This window comes from Oncorhynchus gorbuscha, linkage group LG10 (genome assembly GCF_021184085.1).
Source record: "Oncorhynchus gorbuscha isolate QuinsamMale2020 ecotype Even-year linkage group LG10, OgorEven_v1.0, whole genome shotgun sequence".
NCBI classification, from domain to species: Eukaryota; Metazoa; Chordata; class Actinopteri; order Salmoniformes; family Salmonidae; genus Oncorhynchus; species Oncorhynchus gorbuscha.
The window spans coordinates 34,388,929-34,416,646 of NC_060182.1; the positions used below are offsets into that span (position 1 = coordinate 34,388,929).

Genomic DNA, 27,718 nt, shown 5'->3' on the forward strand with positions numbered 1-27,718 from the left:
TCATGGTAATAGGTAGAGAGTCTCTGCTGTCATCAGCAAAGATCATAATGGATAAAAAATAAACTCAGAGATTCAGCGTTTCCTGAGGTTCCTGTGTTCCCCCTTGAGGACCAGGAGAGGGGGAATGGCTTTTACATCACATCACCGAGGAGCTGTTACGAAAGGTCAAAGTGTTCCTTATAACAACCAGGGAATGTGGTCACAATAGAATCATCGTAAAATGATTGCCTGCCACTATGTTCCAACTACTGCACACATGTTTTATTATTCAATGTTTTGTGTTTCTCAGTAATTGAGTTAAATGCTCATGAATCAATTGCGCACCAGGTGCTATGAGCTGCTATCAGCATGTTAAAGAGGGCTATTCAGCAGGGGGAAACTGGTAGGTTATCTGCAATCCTTCAGTGGGGGATCCGTGTATCATTATGCTGCTGATAAATCTCAGACAGAGGTAGGCTATTCATGGTGCACTTTGAACTGGCGTGACACTCCCTCTCACTCCAGAATCCCTATAGGGCTATCAGCCATCATCAGATATCAACCCCATCCTGGTTGTCTTAGTCTATCCTCACTTTGGCCATGTGAATGTCATCTGACCCTGACCACCATTCAAAGCAGTCACACCTGTCTGCATTTGATGCAATGCACTAAAGACATGTCTGAGTAAATATAAACGGGCGGGGTAGGGTGAGAAAGTAACACGGACGAAAAGTAAAAGTCTTGAAAAATCTGTACATGTAAACATCACACTTTCACTGAGTCCAAAAAACAAGAAGGAAAAAATACAAAGCGTCACGTTGGTATACAGGAAATGACACCCCCGCACAGAACTGCAGTCTCTGGCCAATGCAGGAGAAGTAACAAAGAAAGTAATATCAAGAACAATATACGTTTTTACAAAGCACCACCAACTGATAAGTTAAAACAGGCAAGGGATGAAACGGCGTAGATTGTTCTGGAACAGTGCTGTACCCCACAGAAAAACGATTTAGATTTCAAATGTTTCTTTTACAGCCCTTTGAACAGTTATACAAACATCTGACCACATCAGCAATGCACAAGCTACTAGGGCTTTTACGCTCAGTTTTTTAAAAATCAAACATCTATACATTACATTGTCCTGCCTATGCAAAGAGAAATCCCACTGGCCACTAAAATGTGTCTACAAATGGTTGTGTTTTCATTGGTCACAGTAGCTGCAGCACACATCAAATGTAGCTCGTAGTCTTAAGACAAATTAAGAGGAGAAAGTTATCTCTTCCTTTTTTTGAACACACAAAGCAAAGTGATGCATTAGTTAAACGTGGATATGAATAGAATTAAGATCAACCCGGCATCAGTAAAATAATGAAGTGTAGATAGTAGTTTCCTGATGGCTGTTGGAAATGATGGCTGGCCAAAAGTAGACAAGGGGCAAATGGAGGTGGAGGAGACACGGAAGACATTTATGAGTATTGGGACAGAGCCCCAGGTAGCGATCAAGTCGATTGATAAAGTCTATCCAAAGGAGTCTATCCAAATTAACCGGGTTCAAATGCGTGGACGCCTGAGCCTTCCTTGATTTTTCAAAATAACAGTTTGTAAAGCCTGAATAGTGTGTCTAAAATACAATTTCGGAAGTCTGATGTGTGCAAAATATAATGAGCTTTTAAAGCAGTACTTTACTTGTGTTGCTAGTAAAAATTCAGATTGAAGTAATTTAGTTTTTAAGACAATGAGATTGGATGAGTCTGGCTTGAGCCTTGCCATAAACTGTATAACCCAGTATTGTGCATTTTAAGAGTGCTTATGTGTTCCACATCAAATTATCCATACGATCAGGGGCGCAACTTTGGTTTTAGACGTGGGTGGACATATCTTTTTTTTATATATATTTTTTATCCAGTTGGATAAACACTCCAAACAGTCTACCCGAACGCTCAGAGGCATCCTCATGGTCCTAAAGCACACCGTTGCCTCATTTTGTGTTACATTCCAATGATAAAACTGTGAGGGGGGCAAAAATGCCATTTCAGAATGTGTCCCCACCCCCCATCCCCAGTGAAAGTTGCACCCCTGCATACAATTATCAGTTGAGTGGACAAAAAGATCTACATTTAAAACGATACAGACAACCAAAATGAAAAGCAAAACACACACTCATATCAGCTCTCATCATGTACCACCATCACCATCCCATTGTCAAGCACGTTTCGCTTATTAAATGTGTCAGTTGAATTTATGAATCAAGTATGATGTTCTGTAACAACGTCTGGTTACAAATATATATGTACCATGTTATTTCATCCTGAGCTGTAAAGTGCTTCCAAACTTGCAATAGATTATACATTTGAAATATAATAAAGCAGACCAATTATGTCATGGATGGTGATCATGAATAAATTACAGATTATTCTGTGCATGTCATTTTAAACATAGACGGACCGGTTCTTGGATTGATCATCCCAGCAGTTGAGTTAATATATGTGCTGCTGACTTCAATCGTTTATGTTAAATGACACTGAAATATATTCCTCTCTGGTATGAATTATCTGACAAATCCATAAGGTGCTGACCAGGTTGATTGCGTGAAATAATTGTTTTCTTTGTTTTCGAATGTTACATTTACAGAGCAAACTGGTTTACAATGTCTTGTACAAAAGAGCGTTGAAACGGGCCACTCCACATCACTTCACACAACAAACAGAAATAATAAAAAAACAACACACAGTAATGCTAACGTTCAACAACAATAACAAAAGTAGATAAATAGAATTCTTACAACACATTTCTTAGTGCTGAGTGCTCCACTGACTGGCCTGTCTGTGTATCTGTTAAGAGAAAGGATATGCTCTCCTTATGGCTACGGTACTCTGTGCTGCCCCCCACGTACAGCGCACACACCATAGCAAGAGATTGTGAGGGTAAACTGTGACGCGTTCACACATTTTCAAGATTGTCTTTTGCTACTTTTTTAAAAACAGCGTTGTGTTTGATAGCGCAACGTCTGTCGGTGAGAAATGCAAAGACGGGTAGGAAAGAGGAGTTGAGGCAGAGAGGATATGGTGGGATTTGGAGGGATATCTTTTTCTATAGCAGGCCAACAGCTGTTACAAGGAGCGCAATGCATTCCTCATACAATTCCATGTCACGACCACGTGACGTTCACGAGACAAAGTTCTTACGCAACCACGTGCTGTTCATATCTCACTGACCTTAAAACAACACAAACTCTTACAGAACTCTTACAATTGGACTAGGAAATATTCTCATGTTTCAGATCATTCCGTGTCCTATTCACATTTGTCTGATTGGTGCCATTCAATGAAAGGCTTCAGTTATATTAGAGACAAAGAAGAGCAACGTTCAAAACAAAGAACAATGAAGCTACAGTGCTGCCATGGGATATTATTTCTTTCATTCCCCCTTCCATTTATACAGCAATTCCTGATTGACAACTAACGTTTCTGCTCCCAGTGGAGCCTCACAAAGTATGGGATGTTTGTTTTTCAGTTTAGCTCATCACACTGAGACTGAAAGCATGGGGAGGAGGTAGAGGTACCACGAGAAGACCTCCTTTTGCACAAAGTCTCACAAAAAGCCATCATGACTATGTGGATATTGGCTTGACTTGCCAAAATGGTATATCCACGCATGCACATTTACTGATTATCTTCCATATTGCACCTTGTTCCACACTTTTCCCAGAAGCAGTAACCTTTCACCTACGAGCCAAAGCCTATAGGCTTGGAAACATTACAGTGCTTTAACCTACAGGTTTAGCATCCCTGTTTGCATACCTACATCTTCAAACTTTAAAAACTACCGCTGAGATGAACAGATCAGTTACAGAAGGTCAACTCTGAAGCAGCAAAACATGTTTGACAATTACCTCCTCAGAGCTTAGAAAAGAGCATCCCACTGAAGGAGGTGACTTCGGGGTGTTTCTGGGGAATGGATGAAGTGGGTAGGGTGTAGGTTTGTTATGGGAATGGCAGAAGTTTACTGGGCACTAAGATCAGTGTGAAATGATGGATTGTATTCTTCTTTTAATTGTTTCTGCCCCTGTGATATAAACTGTGAACGTGTACCATATATCTACCATCTGCTGTATATGGCCCAATTGTGCAATGCAGTTTTACTCTTATTCTTTACTTTGACTCTTTATTCAGTTGAGTGTATAGATGTCTGACTGTGTGTGACTGAGGGTGATAAGTGCAGACGGAGAGTCTGGTGGAGACGGCCCGGTTCGGCCCGGTCGGGCCTGGTTCTGTTTCAGTTATGCTGCAGGATTAGGTTTTCCAGCTCATCTGCGGAGCGGAGCAGGAAGGCGGCAGACTCTCGATACCCGGCGATGAGCTGCCGCACCGCTGTGACCTCAGGGGGGCTGAGCTGAGCCGAGGCTCCTCCCCCGCCTCCACCCTGACCACCGTGACTGTTAGAACTGGAGGAAGAGGAGGAGGTGGGAGCCACAGACTTCATACTGAGATCAGTGGGACCTGGAGAGAAAAATGATGGTTAACTGTAAATTTGATTACCCCATACAGTAAAGAAAGCACAAGATTATTGATATACACAGGGTCTATAGAAAATGTAACATTATTGATATACATTATAGGCAATAATTAATCACACTAATATAGATACAGGCACATACAAACACACATGGACAAACACATTCCCATTGACTCTAGGTCTAGGAATATAGGAATTGGGTTAAAGCTAATTACCATTGGTCTGTGTGGTGGCACCGGTGGTCGACAGGTTGTTGCCAATAGCCCCGTAACTGTGGAAGCTGTAGTTGAGGCCTCCGTTGGTACCGTTGGTGTAGACTGGGTCCTGGGTTTGGGACTGGGAGTAGGCTGAGGCGGCCAAGGAGAAGCCTGAGGGGGCCCCTGAGGCTGGGTCCCTGGAGCCATTCTTATCAACAGTAGCAAGTTCCTCCTAGGGGAGTAGTTGCAATAGTTATTACACTGTACTTACAGGAAGAAGAACATAGACATTTGAACATGTAAGTCGCTCTGGATAAGAGCGTCTGCTAAATGACTTAAATGTAAATGTAAATGTAAAGTATTAGCAAGATACACAGTAAATGAATATACTGTAGCTACTTACTGATGTACTATCTTCAATTGTTCACTCTGTTGTCGCAGAGAATGTGCAAATTGTAGTGTACTCGTGGTTTAAAACGGCTTCTAAAGTTTGTAATGTCCACTTTAAAATGTCAGACTTTATGTATTCTAACAACAAAAAATGATCAACCCCTACAAAAATGTCCATTAAATTATAATCCAAATAATAATTCACATTTCCTGTTGCAGCAGGATTATATTCCTGCTGTGAGAAACTGGTCAAGTTAAGATAGAACATCTGTACTGCACATACTGTTACCAACTTTTCTGTCAATTGTAATTATTTGGCCCCTATGGCCTATTTATTGCCTTACCTCCCTAATCTTACTACATTTGCGCACACTGTATATAGGTTTTTCGATTGTGTTTTTGACTGTACGTTTGTTCATCCCATGTGTAACTCTGTGTTGTTTGTGTCACACTTCTTTGCTTTATCTTGGCCAGGTCGCAGTTGTAAATGAGATCTTGTTCTCAACTGGCCTACCTGGTTAAATAAATGTAAAATATTTTTTTTTAAATTAAAATAAAAACTTTTCTGTAAATATTCCAGAATAACACACTCTTTATCTACTGTCATGGATAAACAAACACACAAATGAATACACTCGAAAATCACATTAATGAACGAATACACGCTTGCTGTGAACACACACTCACAGGGCCTTGATAGACATCTAGTCGCATCCTCTTGGCAGCATTGCGTGTCTCACTTTCACAAGCAGCAGCAAGAATGTTCTCTGCCATGGCAGAGGTGAGGTGGGGAGGTGTGGGCCGTGTCTGTCAGCACAGACAGAACAGAGACAGTGTTAAGGGTGTGCATTAGAACATTACAGTGCGAGTGAATTTAGTGAACAAATCCTGGCCGTCCAAGTCTCGAAAAACAATTAGAATGTGGAGGGGAACAGTGCCTACCTCAAAACCAACCTTCTTCAAACGGCGGCAGGACTTGAGGTAGGTGCGGATGCGCTTGCGGGAGCGCTCCTGGAACTCAGGGAACTGTCGGCTGCATGACTCGATGATGGCCTGGATCTTCTCCTTGGGCTGCTTGGAGATGGGCACCATGCGGTCCAGGTTCTCATCCACAAACAGACGAACAAACATCTGAGAAGGCAGAGATGGAGGGGGAAGGGATGAGAGAGGGGGGTGTAGAGGGGGGAGACGGGGAAGAGAGAGTTTATAAGGGAGATGGGAGGATGGGGGTGTAGAGGGGAGGAGAGAGAGAAGAGGGAGTTTATAAGGGAGATGGGAGGATGGGGGTGTAGAGGGGAGGGAGAGAGAGAAGAGGGAGTTTATAAGGAAGATGGGAGGATGGGGGTGTAGAGGGGAGGAGAGAGAGAAGAGGGAGTTTATAAGGGAGATGGGAGGATGGGGGTGTAGAGGGGAGGAGAGAGAGAAGAGGGAGTTTATAAGGGAGATGGGAGGATGGGGGGTGTAGACGGTACAGAGAGGACGGGGGTGTAAAAGGGACGAGAGAGGAGAAGTGGGTGTAGAGTAGGGGGAAGCAGGAGAGGGAGGTGTAAACGGGGGAAAAAGAGCCAAAGCAGAAAGGGGGAGCAGCCAGGGCGGTGGAGCATGAAATAGGGTGGAAGGAGAAGGGATAAAGAGGGGAGAGAAGAAAGAAGATATACTGAATACCAAAGATTTGAAGCATGTCATTTCACATTTTAACTCTGACATTCATATTCTTTAGAAAAAGAGCAAACATGACTTCTTTGTTGATATTTGGGTTGCATAAAGACCAATTGCTAAGTAATACAACCATTGAAGTCAATATTTACAAGTGACAGTTGTGATGGGACTCATACATTGAAGGCTTTCAGCCTCTCTGGGTCCATTCCCTCTGCATCAGTGATCTTGTCACTGTCGTCATGGTCGTCGTGATCGTCATCATCATCATCAATGATCTGAGCACGCCCAGAGGTCAAGTCCTCAGCGCTCATGCTCAGTTCAGTCTTCACTGAGTCATAGCTTCCGGAGCTGTACTGAGGAGACTAAACACAAACACACACACACAAATACCAACACACATACACATACACACATAGACACACACACACACACACATCGCTATTAAAGAAACAGTTGAGGACACAAAGCAATGCTCAAGTACCCTATCAAAAGACCATATTCAAATACCTTCGCTATCCTTACCTTGTTGCCGTAGTCTGGATTCCCGGGGCACTTCCTGGTGGAGTCAGTTGGGTAGGGCGTCCCAACAGGGCTCCCCACAGGCAGCAATCTGTCGGTCAGATTGACTGGTTGCTGGTCCTCTGAGGAGGAAGAGGAGGAGGTGGTGGTGCTGAAGTCCAGGGGAGCACTCACCCCGTTCTCAGTCACCTCCCTGTACGGAGCCAATCCATCTGGAGGGACAGCGCCCACAACCATCGCCTCCGGATGGGTCAGGGCTGGCAGACCATGGCCGCTGCCACTCTCAGAGGAGTCATCATCTGTCAGAGAGAGCAGGAGAGAGAGAAACGGTAAAGAGATGGAAACACTGATGGAAAATCCACTGATGGAAACACCACTGATGTAAAATCCACTGATGGAAACACCACTGATGTAAAATCCACTGATGGAAACACCACTGATGTAAAATCCACTGATGGAAACACCACTGATGGAAACACCACTGATGGAAAATCCACTGATGGAAACACCACTGATGTAAAATCCACTGATGGAAACACCACTGATGGAAACACCACTGATGGAAACACCACTGATGGAAACACCACTGCAACTATTCCCAGCAACGCAAGGTAGTATAATGATATACAGATTTATGTTTAACTCAATTGAGTCTCAACAAATCCAGAGATTACCATTCATTTAAAAAAATCTCACCATTACACCATTTTGAATGAAAATGCAAACAGACAAATCCTGCCAATAGAGTTTTTGCTAATGGTCCAAGCTAGGTTGGTGTGTTGAGAGGATGTGCTGTGTGGATGTTGTTTTTGATGGAGTAAATGTGTACATGTTTTTGTTTGCTCAATCATTTCTCTCCTTAGTTGGAGGAGGGGTCGACACGCTATATGTTGTGCTGTCAGAGTGTTTGTATAGGAAGAGGAGGGTATTGGGGTCAGCTGTCAAACTAATAGGGGGTGCTTTTGTAGTGGAGGCTTGAGTTATGATGGAGGTTTCAAACGGGGGAAGGATGGAGATGAGGAGGGAGGGAGGAAGGGAGGAGGGGGAGAACATGATGGGATTGTGGGGGAGGATGTGATGGGGAAGAGGTGAAGGGGCGGAAACAGACCCTCACAAGGCTGGCATGTGAAGTATGAGGGAACTGTATTGATGTGTGACAATAACACTGTTGGGGGTATGCTGTTAAACCACAAAGACAGCTGATTTCTACCACTCTAACCCTCGCCTTTTCCCTAAGGCAGGGGGGACCATCAAAGTCTCCCTTTCCTCCACTCAAATCTAAAAGGGCACACTCACAGGGATTCCATTGTTGTGCTGAGTCTGTGAGGCCTCGTATGTCTTTTTACCATTGTGTTGACTACTAAGAATCCAGCCAGTGCAAAATCTGTGACTTTTTCTTGGAATACACTATTCAGTACAAACTGATAACCGGTTATCTATAGTGGATGTCCACTTTCCCTTCATGAGGTAGTCATGGATGGCGGTGGGGGTGGGTGGAGGCCCTTAGGCATTAGGGATTAAGGTTGGGTTGGGGTACTGAAACACTCTAAATGAAGGGGGAGTTGGTTTGATTAGTACATTAATAACAACACATGTTGCTGCCTATACTGTGAGTATATGCCCCCCCTCCCCCTCCCCACACACACACACACACACACACACCTGTTAATGTACACACCAACTCCAACTCATCCATTGCGTGTAAGCAGGAACATACTGCACACAAACACACAAGCACAGCAGTTTACCGTCCTCCTCTTTGAGTGTGGTCTGTGGGCTTTGTACATTCTCTCCATTGGGGGGACTGAGCTCAGGGACAGGGGGGCGCTCAGCAGAAACCCACGTGGGCTCAGTCATATCCATGTCCTCACTGCTCACCGAACTGTCATCCTGAGCAGAGCGAGAGACAGAGAAATAGGAAGATTGAGACACTTATCAAGCTACGATCTCATCCCTGAGGAGAAGTCTAGGAAAACTGAATAGGCTGCTGAAGAGAGCAGTAGACTGCACGAGGTAAATCCCTCTCACCCAGGAAGACGAAGGCTAGACCAAAAAGCTTCCCCATTGCCACTTTTCATTTGAGCTAGCAGTCAGGACATGTGTTAAACACGCAAAATAAGAGTACATTATCAAAAATGGAAATGGAAAGCACAGTCCACACTCAGTCCAAGTTTAGGCAATGCCATTTTCTCCTGAGGAAATATCCTTATTAAAGCATGTGTCTTGAAGCTCTGTTATTTATAACTGTGGAAAGTAGAAACCCCAAACTTGTTCAATCTAATGGAACACAGCCAGGAGTGTTCAGGAGTAGCCTAGCAGTTAATTGAGAGGGTTGGGCCAATAACCAAAAGTTTGCTGGTTTGATTCTCCTAGCAGGCAAGGTGGAAAATTCTGCCCTGACTTTGGTAAATAATCTACTTACAAATGAGGCCTGGTCTATATGCACTGTAAACCCCAAGGCATTTTTTAACTCAATACTTCTAGTAAGTTGTACTCAAAGTTAACGAAAAGTTATTATAACTTAAAATGTTTATGTGGTACTGACTCAAAACTAAATGGCAGGTCACACCAACTAAATTGTTGTAAGATATGATAACAAATGAACTTTTCCCCCAGCATGCTCTACTGCAGGTAGATTTTTAGGAATTCTTTTTAATAACTGTGTTTTTGCATGTACATTGGGTGATTGTTTGATTAAATGTTAGGCTACACAAAGATACATGATTTTTTTAAATAATCTAATCCAATCATTGAATTTTTGCACCCGCTACTGAAATGGTTGTTCCAGTTTAAATGGCTTAGGTATTTTTCTCCCACTGTTCTTAACCCTGGCAGTCATTATGAATGCAGGTTGTGGGTGAATACAAATTTCAAGTGTTGGATAGCCTAACACTGGCTAGATTCCAATAGGAATTACAAATCACTTCGCAAGCCAGCATAATTTAATTTACAGTTAGGGTTGTAAAATTCTGGTAAATTTCCAATGTTTTCCATAAATCCTGGATGGAAAATTACTGGAATTTTGAGGGGGAATGTTATAGTATTTTGCAACCCTACTTGCAGACCTGATGTGAGTTTCAGGCCACTGTATAAGGCCTTAATATATATGTAATGGCACAATTATAATGATAATATGCCTAGGAACTCACCTCGTGAAGGCCACAGGACTGAACATGAAATAATTAAACAACCATGTCCCTGTCACTAACAAATAGTCATGGGTGGTAACTCTACAATTCATTTGAAAATGCAATGGGAAATTATTAGAGACATGGCTTACTGGGGGCCTTAAATGTAAGTATACCGTACTCAAGAAAACTGCATTTGTATGCATTTGAAGGTAGTACTGCTCACTTCAGCTATTTAAGTTTATTTTCTTACATTTTTTTAGGTAATCGGTTTTCTCAAAATATTTGAGTAGCCAGAACTTATCCGGTGTTACAGTGTTCATGACAAAATAACATCTACTGCTCTTGCCAGACCAGGGGTGTTGCAGATGGGATTAGCTTATTATGAATACACTGGCTAATACCTTGCATCTACCATGAACATATGAGAACACAGTTGGCCCCACATACAGAACAGAACAGTACAGTATAGTACAGTACAGTAAGAGCCAAGAACTGATACCCTCCGGAGGAAACACGACACACTCCTCTGAGGGTTCTGTAGAGGGCTGAGGCACTTACTGAAGGCTCTATTAGGTACCAAGTGATGCATGGTGTAATAAAGAGAGAGAGGGGAGGAGAGAGAGAGAGGGGAGGAAAGAGAGAGAGAGAGAGAGAGAGAGAGAGAGAGGGGAGGAGAGATAGAGAAGGGAGGAGAGACAGAGAGGGGAGGAAAAATAGAGAGGGGAGAGACATAGAGAGGGGAGAAGAGATAGAGAGGGGAGGAAAGATAGAGAGGGTAGAGAGATAGAGAGTTAGAGGGTGAGAAAGGGGGAGAGAGAAGAGGAGAGAGGCAGAGACAGCTAGAGATGGGTGAGTTGGAGAGTCATAAAGGATGAGGGAGACCTGAAGCGGCAGGCAAAAACATGGGATGTAAATAAATAGAATACCCTATTCTGTTCTATGTTAACCACCCTCCCAAACTTCCAATAGTGTTTGGAACACAATGACCAGCACATTAGAAGGGCCCTCTGCAAGAACTCTCCACCACTCTTTCTGTTGATATTTTTTATTCTCTCGCTCTCTTGCTCCTCTCTCTCTTACACACGCACATGCATAAACAATGTGCACAATCTCCGACTTGAAAGCTGTGAAAAGTGACATCATTGATGACATAGGCTACCATGTCCTGCAGCCACAATGTCAACTGGGCAAGCAAAGGTGAGATTCATTCCAAACGGAACTGACTGAGCTGTATCACGGCAATATCTTCAAAATACACTATATATACAAAGGTAAGTGAACACCCCTTCAAATTAGTGGATTTGGCTATTTCAGCCGCAACCGTTGCTGACAGGTGTGTAAAATCAAGCACACCACCATGCAATCTCCATAGACAAACATTGTCAGTAGAATGGCCTTAATGAAGAGCTCAGTGACTTACAACGTGGCACTGTCATAGGATGCCACCTTTCCAACAACTCAGTTCGTCAAGTTTCTACCCTGCTGGAGCTGCCCCGGTCAACTGTATGTGCTGTTACTGTGAAGTGTAAACGTCTAGGATCAACAACGGTGATTTACATACAATCCTACCGTGCGGGTGTGCGTACGAAGTCCAGTGTTGGAGTAGAATGAGGCAGAGTGTTGTCTCTGGTGTCACTCTCACGATACAGTAAACTACAGTGGCCTACAGCAGCCTACAGTAGCCTACAGCAGCCTACAGTAGCCTACAGTAGCCTACAGTAGCCTACAGCAGCCTACAGTAGCCTACAGCAGCCTACAGCAGCCTACAGTAGCCTACAGTAGCCTACAGCAGCCTACAGTAGCCCACAGCAGCCTACAGTAGCCTACAGCAGCCTACAGTAACCTACAGCAACCTACAGCAGCCTACAGCAGTCTACAGCAGCCTACAGTGGCATATATAATCAAATCCTGTCAGTGTCTTTAGATTCTAATTGGTGGATCTGCTGCCTCCCTTGCTGTGTTTAGATAGTTGGTTGACCATAACATTGTCCTCACCCCTCCATCTTTTTTTTCATGGCACTTGATGTTATAGTTCTAGTAGATCCTGCAGGGCCCTGTGCTGAATACAAAGTTCTAGACAAAGAAGATAAACTCGCATATGGAAACGTTACAAATGTTCCCCCTCCATCACCCCCCCAGCCCCCACCCCCTCACACACACACACTGTATGCCTTACCCGCTCATTGGCAGTCATGCACTGTAGTTTCATCTGTTTCAGGTAGGTGGCAGTCAGTGGCATGTTGTAGTCAATGAGGTCCGGAACCAAGGAGGTTGGTCGATCATTTTCTGTACAGAGAATACAGTAACACTCATACAGTAAGATCATTTCCAAAACAAACAATCAGGTAAAGCAAACTACGCATTAAGAGCTTTTTGAGTACTCCCACGTGCCATTTGGGCTCCGCAACACCCCTACATTTTCTATTGGTTTTCCTTGACCGGAATGTCCATTCATCTGATCTGGTTCCTCTGATCTTAATCAGAGTCAATCTCTGATTAAAAGGCAATAATGCCAACCATGGGGTCCTTCTGTAGCTCAGTTGGTAGAGCATGGCGCTTGTAACGCCAGGGTAGTGGGTTCAATCCCCGGGACCACCCATACGTAGAATGTATGCACACATGACTGTAAGTCGCTTTGAATAAAAAAGTCTCTGCTAAATGGCATATATTATTTATTATTATTATTTAACCATGGTGGTCCTTGAGATCTGGAGTCATGAACTGCTGTTTTAATGCTGCAACCTAAACAATGGGAAGCCCTCTGTGTTCCCAACCATGACCACTAGAGGGACCCCATGCTCCTTCTATTGGAACATTGTATTCATTATTTAGGACCTCTTGGGTCTTTGTTCAATCATTTGGCTTAATGATGGCCTCCACCTTTAATTGCCCCTAAAAATGGCTTACGAAACATTCACAGAGACTCACGGCTATATATTTAAACGACAGATTGGACACTGCGTTGAGTGTGGGAAGCCCAATGAATATGGGGCTATAAATGTACTAGCAGTCAATTCAATGGGTCAGTATATGTATATTAGCATTGCAATTCATCATTTTGACAAAGGTAGTAGAAAGGTGATATGCGATATAACAATAACCCCCTATAAAGCTTTAGAAGGAATTGTTGCCATTCAGATAGATGTCAAATTAAAAGGATTCTTTCTTATCAAACAAGACTTTAATAACTGAATAAATATATACAGTCAATTAATAAACAGGAGCCAGTAAACTGACTTGGGAGTTAGTAACCTTTGAACTCTGCAGTGCTGGGATTGATGTGCATCCTCTTCTGACACTCTCCACAGTTCATTAGGAAGCGTGTCACTGCCTCCCTGGGCAGGAAGGCGTACGTCTCCGCTATCTGTGCCAGGGGAAAGGTCAGAAGGCACAGGTCAGGGCAGGAGTAGAGGAGGTATAAACTATTATTAAAGCCTGGGATCAGTGAGTATGTTAAAGCTGTGTTATCTGGGGTTGGCATGGTGAGGAAGGAATCCTTCCTCAATACTCCAAAAACCTTTCTCTCTCTCTCACACACATCTGCTGCTGATATCCTGACTGTTTGAATTGACCATCTACTTATTTCTGCTTTGATATCCCATGCTGGAGCTGGGGCCTTTTCTTCACCTGCTCTCTCTCTCTCAGCTGCAGCTGACTCATATATATTCCTCTCTCTCTCTCTCTCTCTGTCTTTCTCTCTCTCTCTCTCCCTCTCTATCTCCCTTCTCTGTTCATCTCTGCCTCTCTGCCCCCACTGGCGTTTCCCTGCTAAACAAGGCGACCTTCATGTGACCATGGCAAGGCAGCAGGGATGCCCAGCTCACCCCCCTCTCCCCCTCCCCCAGGGCAGCATAGAGGGAAAGGCCGACCAGAGGAATCTGCACTTCCCAGAAGGCCAAGGTGACAGCTCCATATTATGCCCCTGCCCCAATGGCGCTCAGTGCTTCTCAAAAGGGTACGTGCTATGAGATGTGACAGGACCTCTCTACAGGGCAGGGGCGAGAGGCAAGAGAGGGAAATGGCCCTGGTCCCCAGGGGGTTTAACTGCCATGCTCCCTACAAAACTGTCTCACAACACAGACAAAGACCCCCCAGCTGCAGACACAGACTTGGCTCTTCAGACCTCACTAGATCCTAAATACACTGAGTGAATACAGTTGCAACATAGAACAATATAATCTAGGAATGCAATACACACAGGTGTAGATCTTACAGTGAAATGTTTACTTACAAGCCCTTAACCAACAAAGCAGTTTTACCAAAAATACCTAAAAAATAAGAAATAAAGTAACAAATAATTAAAGAGCAGCAGTGAAATAACAATAGCGAGGCTATATACAGTAGGTACCGGTACAATGTGTGGCGTCACCGGTTAGTCGAGGTAATTGAGGTAATATATACATGTGGGTAGAGTTATTAAAGTGACTTATGCATAGATACTAACAGAAAGTAGCGTAAAAGGGGGGGGGGTGGCAATGCAATTAGTCTGCGTAGCCATTTGATTAGATGATCAGTTGTCTTATGGCTTGGGGGTAGAAGCTGTTTAGAAGCCTCTTGGACCTAGACTGGCGCTCCGGTACCACTAGCCCTGTGGTAGCAGAGAGAACAGTCTATGACTAGGGTGGCTGGAGTCTTTGACCATTTTTAGGGCCTTCCTCTGACACCACCTTGTATAGAGGTCCTGGATGACAGGAAGCTTGGCCCCAGGGATGTACTGGGCCGTATGCACTACCCTCTGTAGTGCCTTGCGGTCGGAGGCCAAGCAGTTGCATACCAGGCGTAGATGCAACCAGTCCCCATACCACGCGTAGATGCAACCAACCATGCTCTCAATGGTGCAGTTGTAGAACCTTTTGAGGATGTGAGGAACCATACCAAATCTTTTCAGTCTCCCGAGGGGAATAGGTTTTGTCATGCCCTCTTCACAACTGTTTTGTTGTGCTTGGAACATGTTAGTTGGTTGGTGATGTGGACATCAAGGAACTTGAAGCTCTCAACCTGCTCCACTACGGCCCCATCGATGAGAATAGGGGCGTGCTCATTCCTCTTTTGCCTGTAGTCCACAATGATCTTCTTTGTCTTGATCACGTTGAGGGAGAGGTTGTTGTCCTGGCACCACACAGCCAGGTCTCTGACCTCCTCCCCATAGGCTGTCTAATCGTTGTTGGTGAACAGGCCTACAACTGTTGTGTCATCGGCAAACTTAACGATGGTGTTGGAGTCGTGCCTGGCCGTGCAGTCATGAGTGAACAGGGAGAACAGGAGGGGACTGAGCACACACCCCTGAGGGGCCGCCGTGTTAAGGATCAGCGCGGCAGATGTGTTGTTACCTACCTTTACCACCTGGGGGCGGCCCATCAGAAAGTCTAGGATCCAGTTGCAGAGGGAGGTGTTTAGTCCCAGGGTCCTTAGTGATGAGCTTTGAGGGCACTATGGTGTTGAACCCTGAGCTGTAGTCAATGAATAGCATTCTCACATAGGTGTTCCTTTTGTCCAGGTGTGAAAGGGCAGTGTGGAGCACAATAGAGATTGCATCATCTGTGGATCTGTTGGGGCGGTATGCAAATTGGAGTGGGTCTAGGGTTTCTGGAATAATGGTGTTGATGTGAGCCATAACCAGCCTTTCAAAGAACTTCATGGCTACAGACGTGAGTGCTACAGGTCGGTAGTCATTTATACTTTTGTCTCCTGTTGAGGATGCTTGGTTGTCTTAGTAACTACTGATGCTATGAATAAAAAATAGCCAGTCTATAAAAGGCATATTTTATGTGGCAGTTTCTAAGAGAATAGAAAGATGCTTTAGTACAGTCTATATAGGATGCCTATTGGTGAACTGATTGTTTATGTTGGCTCAGTGCCAGTCTTACTGCTTTATAGGTCTTCTTCTGGCCAGCGTGTTTAGGTGCTCTACCAGGGTCGGCACCCATCTCCACATGCATGGCATAGATGATGTCGAAGAAGTCCTCCACCACTGCCACCCTCTTCAGGGACGAGCTGTCCTGGGCCGAGCCTGCATCTGCACACTGGAAGACAGAGAGGGAAACATTCAATACCCTGCCTGGGAAGACACTGTGTGTGTGTGTGGGGGGGTGTACACGTGTGTGTGTTGTGCGTGTGCATGCGTGTGTGTGTGTGTGTGTGTGTGTGTGTGTGTGTGTGTGTGTGTGTGTGTGTGTGTGTGTGTGTGTGTGTGTGTGTGTGTGTGTGTGTGTGTGTGTGTGTGTGTGTGTGTGTGTGTGTGTGTGTGTGTGTGTGTGTGTGTTTCAGTTCTCTATGGAAAAAGATCTCCGAAACAACGGTCATGAAAATCTGAAAATATCTGAACCCCTGAGGCTACAGGGCTCGTAGTGTGAATGTTAACAAGATGGCTTTCTTATCCCAGCTTTGAGAACAGTGATGATGATTCAGCAGAGCAATATGGATCAGCACACAGGAGGGAAAAATATGGAGCAGCTCAGGCAGGGTCCAGGACAAATCACCACAGGGTCAGCTCTACTGAGATGTCCAGTGCTACTGTCTGTGTCTAAGTAGCTCCCTGCTCTACAGGCTAGCTGCCGGTCTGTGTCTAAGTAGCTCCCTGCTCTACAGGCTAGTTGCCTGTCTGTGTCTAAGTAGCTCCCTGCTCTACAGGCTAGCTGCCTGTCTGTGTCTAAGTAGCTCTCTGCTCTACAGGCTGGCTGCCTGTCTGTGTCTAAGTAGCTCCCTACTCTACAGGCTGGCTGCCTGTCTGTGTCTAAGTAGCTCCCTGCTCTACAGGCTAGTTGCCTGTCTGTGTTTAAGTCGCTCCCTGCTCTACAGGCTAGCTGCCTGTCTGTGTCTAAGTAGCTCCCTGCTCTTCAGGCTAGCTGCCTGTCTGTGTCTAAGTAGCTCCCTGCTCTACAGGCTAGTTGCCTGTCTGTGTCTAAGTAGCTCCCTGCACTACAGGCTAGCTGCCTGTCTGTGTCTAAGTAGCTCCCTGCTCTACAGACTGGCTGCATCTCGGGCTAGCCTAACAGAGTGTTTCCTGACAGATGTCACTGGCTCAGGCTGCTGCTTCTGGCTCTGGGTATCATCACACACCCACTGGCCAGATCACTGCTGGGGCTGGGGCTAGTGTACTGCAGTGGGCCTCGATCCATCTTGTGTTCAGAGAATTAGCTGCCAGATTAGCTTCCCCTCAGCAGAGCTTCTTCATCCCTGCAGAGTCAGTCTCTCTCTCTGTTACACAGACTCTGAGATTGCTCCACTGCAGAGAGAGAGAGAGAGAGGGGGAGAGAGGGAGAGATAGCTGCAGCTTCATTCAATGTCCCCACCAGCACCACCTCATCCCTGCAGTCAGTGTTTAAAAATAACACCCCGTACTGTACAATGCCGACAGCTCCTCCTACAGCCAACCCCCAACATCCACCCTGCTTCCAGTGCCGCTGACCCCGTCACCATAGAAACGGCCACAATCTCTCTCTTGGGCAGGTGTGCAGGGCAGAGGGTCATGTGACACTCAGTTGGAACTCATATCGCTACGACAACGGCCTTGTAGCTTAATAGCCCACTTACCACATGGGCTTTCTTTCTTCCACCGGGGCACCACTGGGCCTTCTCTCTCTTTCTCCCTCAAGTTCTTTCTTTTCTTTGTTACATTTGTCTCTATTCTGTATTACGTTGTTTTTCTCTCTTGTGGTGGTGTTCATTTCATCTGGTGTATCACTTCCTCAAGAAATGACTTTTATGTAAATATATATGTGAACTGAGGTTTATGTACATGAAGTACAGCCCTGAATAGAAGCTGGGGTCAATGAAACAAAAGAACGGAATATTATATACATCTAGTTATGTCCCTGGTACACAGTACAAATGTAGATTCCAAAAGTTGTGAGATGTCAGGGGATGTGTTCTAGGTGGGACTCAGTGTTTCTCGAGGAGGAAACACATTTCAGAAAGTTATGCCCGGCATCAATGAGGAATCTCACTCTTTTTATTATACTGTATATCATTTTTCTCTCCTCTGACATTTCGAATCCTGCTCCTGCTATCTGACATTTATTTAGCTCCTCCTCTCTCCCTACCTATGTCCCGTCCGTTCTTTCTTCCCCATTCTCCCTGCTCCTGCTCTCCCAAGTGCAAGGTAATGATCGTTGCCATGGCAACTAAAACCAGCTCACCGAGCGGGTTTGTTTTAATCCGGCCCGTCTCCTCTCTCTCTGTAGCCACTCTCCCTCCTTGTCAGCATGTTCTTGATGTAATAGCCTAATGATAATGAAATAATAATACTAACAATCCTAATCATCATCACTCCTGTAAGGTATCATTTTCCTGATGACATCATCATTATTCAGGACAAAAATAGTGAACAGGTCCATTATTTTCAGCATACACCAAATAGGATCCAACCCGGGACACTCTTGTACTGCACATATCCAGACATCTACCAGTGTTAGATCTGCCTTTGTCCTCTCTGACACTACAACATACTGTATATCTCACTAACCAAGATTTCTATTGCTATTATTGCCTCCTATGTCCTCTTTGTTTTTCAGTGAACTGTGGTGCAGCAGACAAGACTCCATCACCCTTGGCAGGAATCAACCCAGACTCAATCCAGCCATTCATTTGTCCAAAAGATTTAGCATCCCTTAGATGCGGTCCTGGGCCCGAGGTTTTGGTTTTTGCCCTAGCATTACACAGCTTGATGATGAGTTGGTCATTTGAATCAGCTGTGTAGTACTAGGGCAAAAAACAAAACGTGCACCCAGGGGGGGCCCATGACCGAGATTGGGAAACACTGCCTTAGAAGGGTTGCAGACTGCCAGTGAAGATAAACAGAAGAACTCTTCACTTGCAACATATGCGCTCAAAGGGTAGTTTGACCATTAATTCACACAGTGTGTGTGTGTGTGTGTGTGTGTGTGTGTGTGTGTGTGTGTGTGTGTGTGTGTGTGTGTGTGTGTGTGTGTGTGTGTGTGTGTGTGTGTGTGTGTGTGTGTGTGTGTGTGTGTGTGTGTGTGTGTGTGTGTGTGTGTGTGTGTGTGTGTGTGTGTGTGTGCGGCACACTCATGTTTATGTGTTTAAATGTTCGATCTGTTTATTCAGCATAGTCCACAAGGTGTATGTTGCGTAGCTGGAGAAGACCAGCTGTTGAATGGTAAATATGTGGTCTCATCAGCATCACAGTGTTTTACAGGAGGAAGACATGTCAGCAGCCCTAATCACCATCACCACATAAACCTATCAACACTCCAACTGTCTCTCTTCCTGTTTCCCCTCTCTCTCCATCTTCCCCTTTCTCCTTTTCTCCATCTTTCTAATCCCATAGGACTGCTCTCCCGAGCCACAGCATACCCCCATCCCCTGCTCTCTCTCTCTCTCTCTCTCTCTCTCTCTCTCTCTCTCTCTCTCTCTCTCTCTCTCTCTCTCTCTCTCTCTCTCTCTCTCTCTCTCTCTCTCTCTATCTCTCTCCCTGTCCCGCTCCAAACAGCTCTGTTGCTAGGAGACTGGAGGGGTTGATTCGGCCCGGCCACCCCCACCCCCCCTGGCAGTCACACACACTAGCAGAGAGAGAGTCGCTGAGGGGAAAGGAGAGAGTGGAGGAGAGGAGCGGTCCTGCACACAGACGGTTCGGGGGGGCTGGAGGCAGCTGGGTCACACAGACAGGCCAGTGGACAGAGGAAGGGAGAAAACCACAGCAAACATCTCAAATGGAAAGGGCAATTTATCCTCAATGGAGGAGGGAGAGCAAACACTGTAAAGCACAACAGCCATTAAAATATATACAGGGTTTACAATCGTATGTTTTCACAAATACTGCCGGTAGCAATACTGCAGATACAGTATAGCTCTGTGTAAATAAAATAGAACACATATTTTGTATGATAGACAACACTACACAAGAAGAGAGCTGTAATCATACGCAGTTGGTTATGGGTGGTGGTGGCAGATAGACGGAGCCCCAACAAAAGAGGGACGGTGGGAGAAAGAAAGAGGGACAGCGGGAGAACGAAAGAGGGACAGCGGGAGAACGTCAGAGGGACATTGGGGGTAACGGATGGCTTTGTCAACAGTACTAATTACTCAGATTATCTCATTGCAGATGTAACAACAGGTCACCTTTTAAAGTCCCATCTCCCCCTTGTAAATCCATCAGCAAGATAATGGATGCATAAATGGGAAAGCCCTGGTGTCCTCATTAGGGAGGGGGGTAGGAGGGGGGAGCAGCAGTGAGGACATACAGATGTGTCCTGCAATGCAGTTTAAAAAGGCTTTTGAAGTTTGCAATTTCCACTTTGACATTTCAGACTTTTTCCCTTGTAAAAAATCAACCTCAACAAAAGGTCCATTAATTATAATCCACATAATAATTCACATTTCTTGTTGCTGCAGGATTATTTTCCTGATGTAGCAAACTGGCTCAAATGAAGCTCCTACATATGTATAAAACATAATCTCCTTGCCCCCCGTATTAAAACCTCTCCTCTTCCTCCTTCGTTTATTACCCCCTTTCTCTTTTCTTCTCCCCGTTCCTTTGCTCACTCTCCCTCAGTTCATAAAACCCCTTCATTAAATCCACATTAGGTCTGCCATGCTCTCCCCCTATGTCCCGTTCCTTGCCCCCCCCCTCTCCTTTTCTTTCTCTCTCTTTCTCTGTCTTTCGCACTCCCATGATGATCATTAAATGATAGAGCGTGTGACAGTCCCAATAACTCATCCAGGCCCTGACAGACCCCATCCCTCTGTTGATGTTCCAGTCACCACCCCAAACAGAACATCCTGATGTACTACACATAGGTTCTGCAATCTGGGCCTTTCATCATCTTTGTGTTATTGCCACTTAATTACTACATATTTTCTATTTCTGTTACAATGTTTGGGTTGTTAAATATTTGTCCAGCTACAGCATAAAAAAAATGATAGTAGCCGAGTGTAGTAGTAAGATTTAACACTGAGGCGTAAGGCTGTGTGTGTGTGTGTGTGTGTGTGTGTGTGTGTGTGTGTGTGTGTGTGTGTGTGTGTGTGTGTGTGTGTGTGTGTGTGTGTGTGTGTGTGTGTGTGTGTGTGTGTGTGTGTGTGTGTGTGTGTGTGTGTGTGTGTGTGTGTGTGTGTGTGTGTGTGTGTGTGTGTGTGTGTGTGTGTGTGTGTGTGTGTGTGCTGAGATCTAGAGCAGAGCTCAGACTCTCCCACACAGGGGGCGCCCCCAGGCCAGTTAAAAATGGTGTTAATTTATCCTCCTATGGGAGCAAAGAACTGTCTCTCCATGGCAACAGAGAGGGTGCTGAGGGGAGGAAAAACAGAGCAGCACGATCAACGACCCCCTCTTTGTACAGACACACACACACACACAGTAACATACACATTTTCACTATCTCACACAAAAACACACACTCGCATAAGGACACACTCCAATATCAAACTCTGTGCACATCTTATTAGAGATTCATTACAAATATATTACCAAAAGGCTTGGAACACATTGGCTTCAAATATGTAGGTCTACCGAATCCTCTTGTCCTAGAAGAGGCCTCATTCACAAAAATAAGTGGTTGCATCATCTCTCTCTGTATGTAATGTGTCTATGTGTGTCATCTACATCCAAAGCAGAGGAGCCTTGCACATAATTTATTTGAAGGGGCGCTGAGGGCCAAATGCAATATCTTTCATTCTCTGTAAAATAAACTGTATAGGGATGAAGTTGAGGAGGCACTGGAGACACTCCCATATGGCCAAAGCACTGAAATAACCACAGCACGCAGTCAATCCACCCAAAAAGTAGGTGAATTGGAGACTTGGTTTAAGAGAGGCCTTGTTGATGAAAAACCAACATTAAAACAGTACATTATATCCCGTTGTGCTTTTTATATTAAGGTAAATTTTCCCCAATCTTGCCAGGTTGAGAGTAAAGAGCAAATGTGTGGCTTTGGTTAAGGTATTTAGCATTTGTAGGCCTGATAACCTCGGTACAGTCATAACAAACACACAGAGACTGAATAGGAGGGACAGAAAGAAAGGCTAGATTATGCTGGAGTTGTGCCATGCAAAACTGTTAGCATTAATGCAAATGGTGTTGAATGAAAGGAGCACTATTCTTTTGACTCCGTGCCCTCCTAACAGAGGGGAGCTCTCAGGAGACGTGGAATAATTAATCAGATAATAATGATGGCGCTCCTGCTCCATTTTGATGGCAGAACACAAACGTTCCCTGTCTGTCTCGGACGGGACATCCTCAACCACTCCCACACCTCTCACCTGTTCCTTCCTATTGTTTTTCATCAAGTTACAATACTCCATTCACTGGGTCTACAGCTCTATCAGGGAGAAAGGTTCATAGAGCATTGTCGACGTCAATGAACCCTTTATGCCCTTTGATGACAGCACTTCCCACAGCATCTTACACGTGGAGTCCCATACCTGAGGCTGTGCTGTGTGTGTGTGTGGTGAGAAAGTCCTACCAAATCCAGATTGTGAATGAGGGATAGGGATATGTAAAGGTTTCCCGTTGGCATGGCAACTAAAAAGCAACCGCTCTCATCCGTTAATATTTTCCGGAGCCATATTTAGAGCAACAAGAGAGAGATGAACACAACATTCCGCTTAGAAATGGAGGGCACACCTATAGCTCAATAAATGATTATGTGTGCAAACCAGATTGGTGCTAGACTGTATTATATACGGTGGCAGAGTATCTGTCGGTGTACAATAAATCTCTGCTATTAATAAGGTAAAACAAAAAAAACGACAGGCAGATATGAATCAATGAATCTAGTAATGGTAACGTGTGAATGTACCACTACAGTGGGCATGTTTGCAGTAGTGTATGACTGCAGAACATCTCACCGTGCCCTGGTCTATCAATTGTTATATTCTCCTCCTCACTGTCTGGGCTCTAATCAGGACATAATGAGAGCAAAAGCAGGTTGCATCCCCACACCGAGGCCTGCTGATATTGTCTAAGCACTGCACAGGCTCTCAGACATACAGACGGAGAGCGAGAGAAAGGACTTGGGATATAGACAGAGAGAGAGAGAGAGTGTGTGAAAGAGAGAGAGAAATTCCAAACAATCCCATCAGCTGTCTGAAATGTAGTTTGCACTAGGCTCGTGCTACAAAACTCTTTAAAACCCCCATTCCCTTTAGTCAGTGTCTGTCTCTTTCATTCCACTACTGGACTAACCTGTATAACTCCCTCTGTGTTTACACCAACTGAAAAAAGGTTCCTGTCTGCCCATCAACCACTAGCCATGCAACCCTTGCCCCCATCCCCAACCAACCTCCCCCTCATTTAGCCCCCCTGCCTGCGCCCTCAGTGAAACTTGGCACACCCCAGGAGCAGCTGCAGAGGGGCCTCCCAACGCCACACTCTGAAAACACGCCCCCCCCCCACCACCACACAGGAGGGGCGCTGAGGGTGTTGGGCGTTGTGGTTTTGTACTCTCTCTGTGTGTGTGTGTGTGTGTGTGTGTGTGTGTGTGTGTGTGTGTGTGTGTGTGTGTGCGTGCGTGCGTGCGTGCGTGCGTGCGTGCGTGCGTGCGTGCGTGCGTGCGTCCGTCCGTGTGTGCGTGTGCGTGTGCGTGTGCGTGTGCGTGTGCGTGTGCGTGTGTGTATGTGTACTTTTTTTACAGTATAAAACAATCATTCCTTACGCAGTACTTGCTTTGAAACCATATTTATATTACAGTAGGTGTACTGTAATATGAAACACAGAATTTGACTTGCCACCGAGCTGCCTGTAAATGACTGTCAAATTCATGGCAACCCCTTTACAGTGTACCCAATCTCTGTATCTTGTACACATTTATATTTGGGTGGCACAGTGGTATAGGCTTCAAGCGGACAGTGAGAGAATGAAGAAGAGAGAGAGAGAGATCTGAGAACTGATAGCACATGACCATTAAATCGACTGATACACTATCTACCACTCAGCAAGGGAACAGTCAAAGACGACATACTACCGGCTGACAGACAAGAGAACACACACACAAATCACCTCCACGCTCACATTGATACACATTGACCATTCTTGCATCTAATTGCACCTCTACTTCACTATTTGACTTTCCACTTCCCACTTTCATTAATGATGAAATGACTGCCTTGTGTTTGCTTTCGTTGTTCTATTTGTTGTCTAGTTTTGCACAAGTGGGGGTTGGACATGCGGGAGTCCCCTGCTGTGTCCCATCAATAACTAGAGGTACATACTATTCAGGAATAGTTTCCTTCCATATAGTAGAACTAGAAATGACATTAACATCATTGGCATACTATTCTCAGACATGCATGTTAGAAGTAGAAAACAGTGTCCCGCCCAGGCGCTAACCTTTTATTACTGTAGAACAAGGACATTTACAAACTTGGCCCTCACAGAGTGACATCAGCTATTTCTGGGTTTGTGCATAAAGCCCTGTCAAAACAAAAGGCTTTTGCCCACAAGCAATGTAGAATGGATGAAGTGTTGAAAACTGAGACATCTCAGTACTATAATATGACATAATGAAAAGTAAAGTGTAGATTAATACCTGTGTGTAATAAATGTTGTGGTAAACACAAAAAGGCTATTTAGCGCTCTGTCATCCAAGATACAAAAGAGAAAGAAAAACTCAACTAAATCTCCAACTCTAGATGTACCTGCCAAGAGTCTCAATCATGAGAAACTATCTAGCCTATAGGACCAGGTGCAGTTAGGTATTTCAGCCGAAAAAATAAAGGCTACACATTAACACAGGTAGAACACCTGAGGAAGGATCGATCAAATGATCCACGCCTCAATCCAATAAACCACACCTCAGCGGGTCTGATATTCAAAACTGTTCTTGTAATTTGAGTCTATTGTTCACACTAATCTTGAGGGTCCTTGGAGAGCTTGTCCCAACACCATGGTGGGGGTTGGTGTGATTCCCCGAAGGCATCATATAAAATGGTGTCCGTCTCAACTGGCACTGAACAAACTCACACACAACCTCTATCCTGTGCCTATAAAGAGTGTTTTCTTCAACTTTGGTCAATCAGCCTAGATAATCAATGTATCAGATAGGATATTCATCCATCTACATTTCCAACCCCAAGTAGCCTATAGCCTACCTAAATAAATCATTTACAATTTCACCTCAGATTAACACATGGTTAACAAAAATTGTAATACATTTAAGATATATTGCACGAGATTATCATATGGTGAAATCATTCAAATGTCAATTCTAAGCAGCAGTGGTTTTAACTTTGATAGAGGCAGGATGCCGCTATATGCATCGGCTGGATAGTCTTCTCTTTTGTTCCCACCGGAGACCCTCACAGGGATCAAATACGCACGGTGGTTTTACGTCCAACATAGTACAAATGCAATATATCACTTTTATTTATTTATAAGCATACATCCAAATAGAAGGTTTTATGGATGTGGATACATGTATTAAGTCATGAAAATACATGCAAGTGTAGGAACTATGCAGGTATGATTGGTTACCAGAGCAACGAGTGCCTGTGGAACGATCCGCATCTATCCTGCACTGGGCAATGTAAAGTTGCGGGGTGCACACATAACTACGCGGATTGACACCGTGGATAGTTTTGCTTTCATAGCATGTGCACGTAAGTTATTGTATTCTTGTCAATATAAATGACTGTTTGTCAATTAGTACAAGACATTCGAACGAAAAAATAATGTGTGGTGCTTCGCATTTACCCATTCCCTTGGAAAGGCGGATGGGATTTAGTGGATTTATGCTATAGGGCTATTATAAGAGGTGAAGGGGAACATGATCAATTATTTTGTTAATCTATAAACCCTCACCTCCCCCTTCCATACAATGTCCTCCTCTAAGGGATACACCAAGCACCCCGGCATCTCCACAATTTGGGCACGCCGCTCGCTGGCACCCAATGTATGCGCGCACACTCAATTGTCCTACATGTCAGGAGTCTGGACAAGACATACTTTTTATGTTGTGAATGGGCTATTAACTCATAAATAGTGCTTAGTAGCATAGCGTTCCGTTGACAGGACATTAAACGAGTGATTTGCCAGACGACCACAGAATGATACCCCACACTGGCGATGATGCTTCTATAGGCGCCGGCGTTGCTATGGCAGCTGGGGATGGGAGTGTGACTGCTCTGTTGAAAGGATGAGAGTCGGTCAAACCGAGCTTTCTGTGAATAGGTTGGGGTCAAGGGGGAAAGCCAAACGCTGAAAAGTTGTAATCAAATAGGTTATGACAGGTGCATGTGGTTGTGGTGAAATCTAACAGGTTTCATTGACGATAACAGGACGTCTCATGCGCGCGCACGCGGGCGCAAACACACACACATTTTACCGTTGACTTGGCACACACACATACACACACACACTTTACCGTTGACTTGACTGGGACATATAGGACGGGCTTCCCTGACGCTCCTTTCTTGTGCTCTCCCAGAATGTTGCTCCCGACCTGAAACCCTTTCGACTTCACCCAAAATTTGAATTTGGCATTGATGTGGCTATTGTCGACATACATGCCGTCGGACTCTTCGTTTTGCAACAGTGTCTGCATGATTTTGTTGTATTTTCGCCGGGTGACGGTCTTTGTTTTACCCGAGTCCCCATATGTCCGGAGGCACCAGTCCTGAAATTCACTGAACATCTCCGCTCCTAAAACGACGGGACTCCGGCTCCTTTTCGTTACATCCGTGCATGATGATTTTTTTGTTGCCATAGCGTTCGATCTTATAACCCGTTTGGCTCTTCAAATAATAAAATAGCTATTATGCAGGTTTCCCCCTCCTCTCCCGTCCCGCGTCGAGGAGGATGGTTCCGCAACTACGATGGCTTTCTCCCCTTCCTTGTCAGCTGGAATAAAGGCGTAGGAAACTGATTCGGGCAGCCGCACACCTGTTTGCAGAGACTATTCGCCTGCTGTCCCGAACCGCAACGGCAAAATGTCACTTGCTCACATCATCCACTGAGGAACTGAGGGAGGGGGGCTGTCCTATAGAGCGGGTATCTCCCACCTGTGCGCAAACGGTCTCTTGACTGGAGGCTGAGATATGGAGAGGAAAAACACAGTGCTGCTCACCAAACAACAAAGAACACAGGGGAGGCATAGATGGAAAAATACGTTGAACTGTGGTTGTCTATTGACTTACTTTTAGACATTCGACACAATTTTTGGTCAGAGCTGATGCAGAATCAAGTGAAAACCGTGACAAATCTCAAACATTTAGGCCTAATCGGAATAGAGCCATGTAGGCTATCTGATCATCAATCACGCGCACCGCAACCTTGCGCAACCGGGATTGTTTCTCTGCTTCCCACCTGTTTGAATGGGACCTGCGCGTGCACCAGCCTGAACCGCTTCGGACGTTCCGTCGAAATATATATTCTCAAAG

At 44.9% G+C, this 27,718-nt stretch overlaps 1 protein-coding gene across 1 annotated transcript; it reads right to left on the reverse strand.

Moving 5' to 3' along the window:
- Nucleotides 1-1,092: 1,092 nt before the first annotated feature.
- On the reverse strand, nt 1,093-27,360 carry LOC124045941 (nucleolar protein 4-like). The gene is made up of 11 exons (XM_046365773.1): nt 26,704-27,360; nt 16,258-16,413; nt 13,643-13,754; nt 12,567-12,676; nt 9,008-9,149; nt 7,263-7,558; nt 6,917-7,102; nt 6,024-6,212; nt 5,769-5,888; nt 4,710-4,923; nt 1,093-4,478 (listed from the first exon to the last, which is right to left on the reverse strand). Exons 1-11 carry the CDS (start codon nt 27,043-27,045, stop codon nt 4,255-4,257), a joined length of 2,091 nt encoding a protein of 696 aa, XP_046221729.1. The 5' UTR covers nt 27,046-27,360; the 3' UTR covers nt 1,093-4,254.
- Nucleotides 27,361-27,718: the final 358 nt, after the last annotated feature.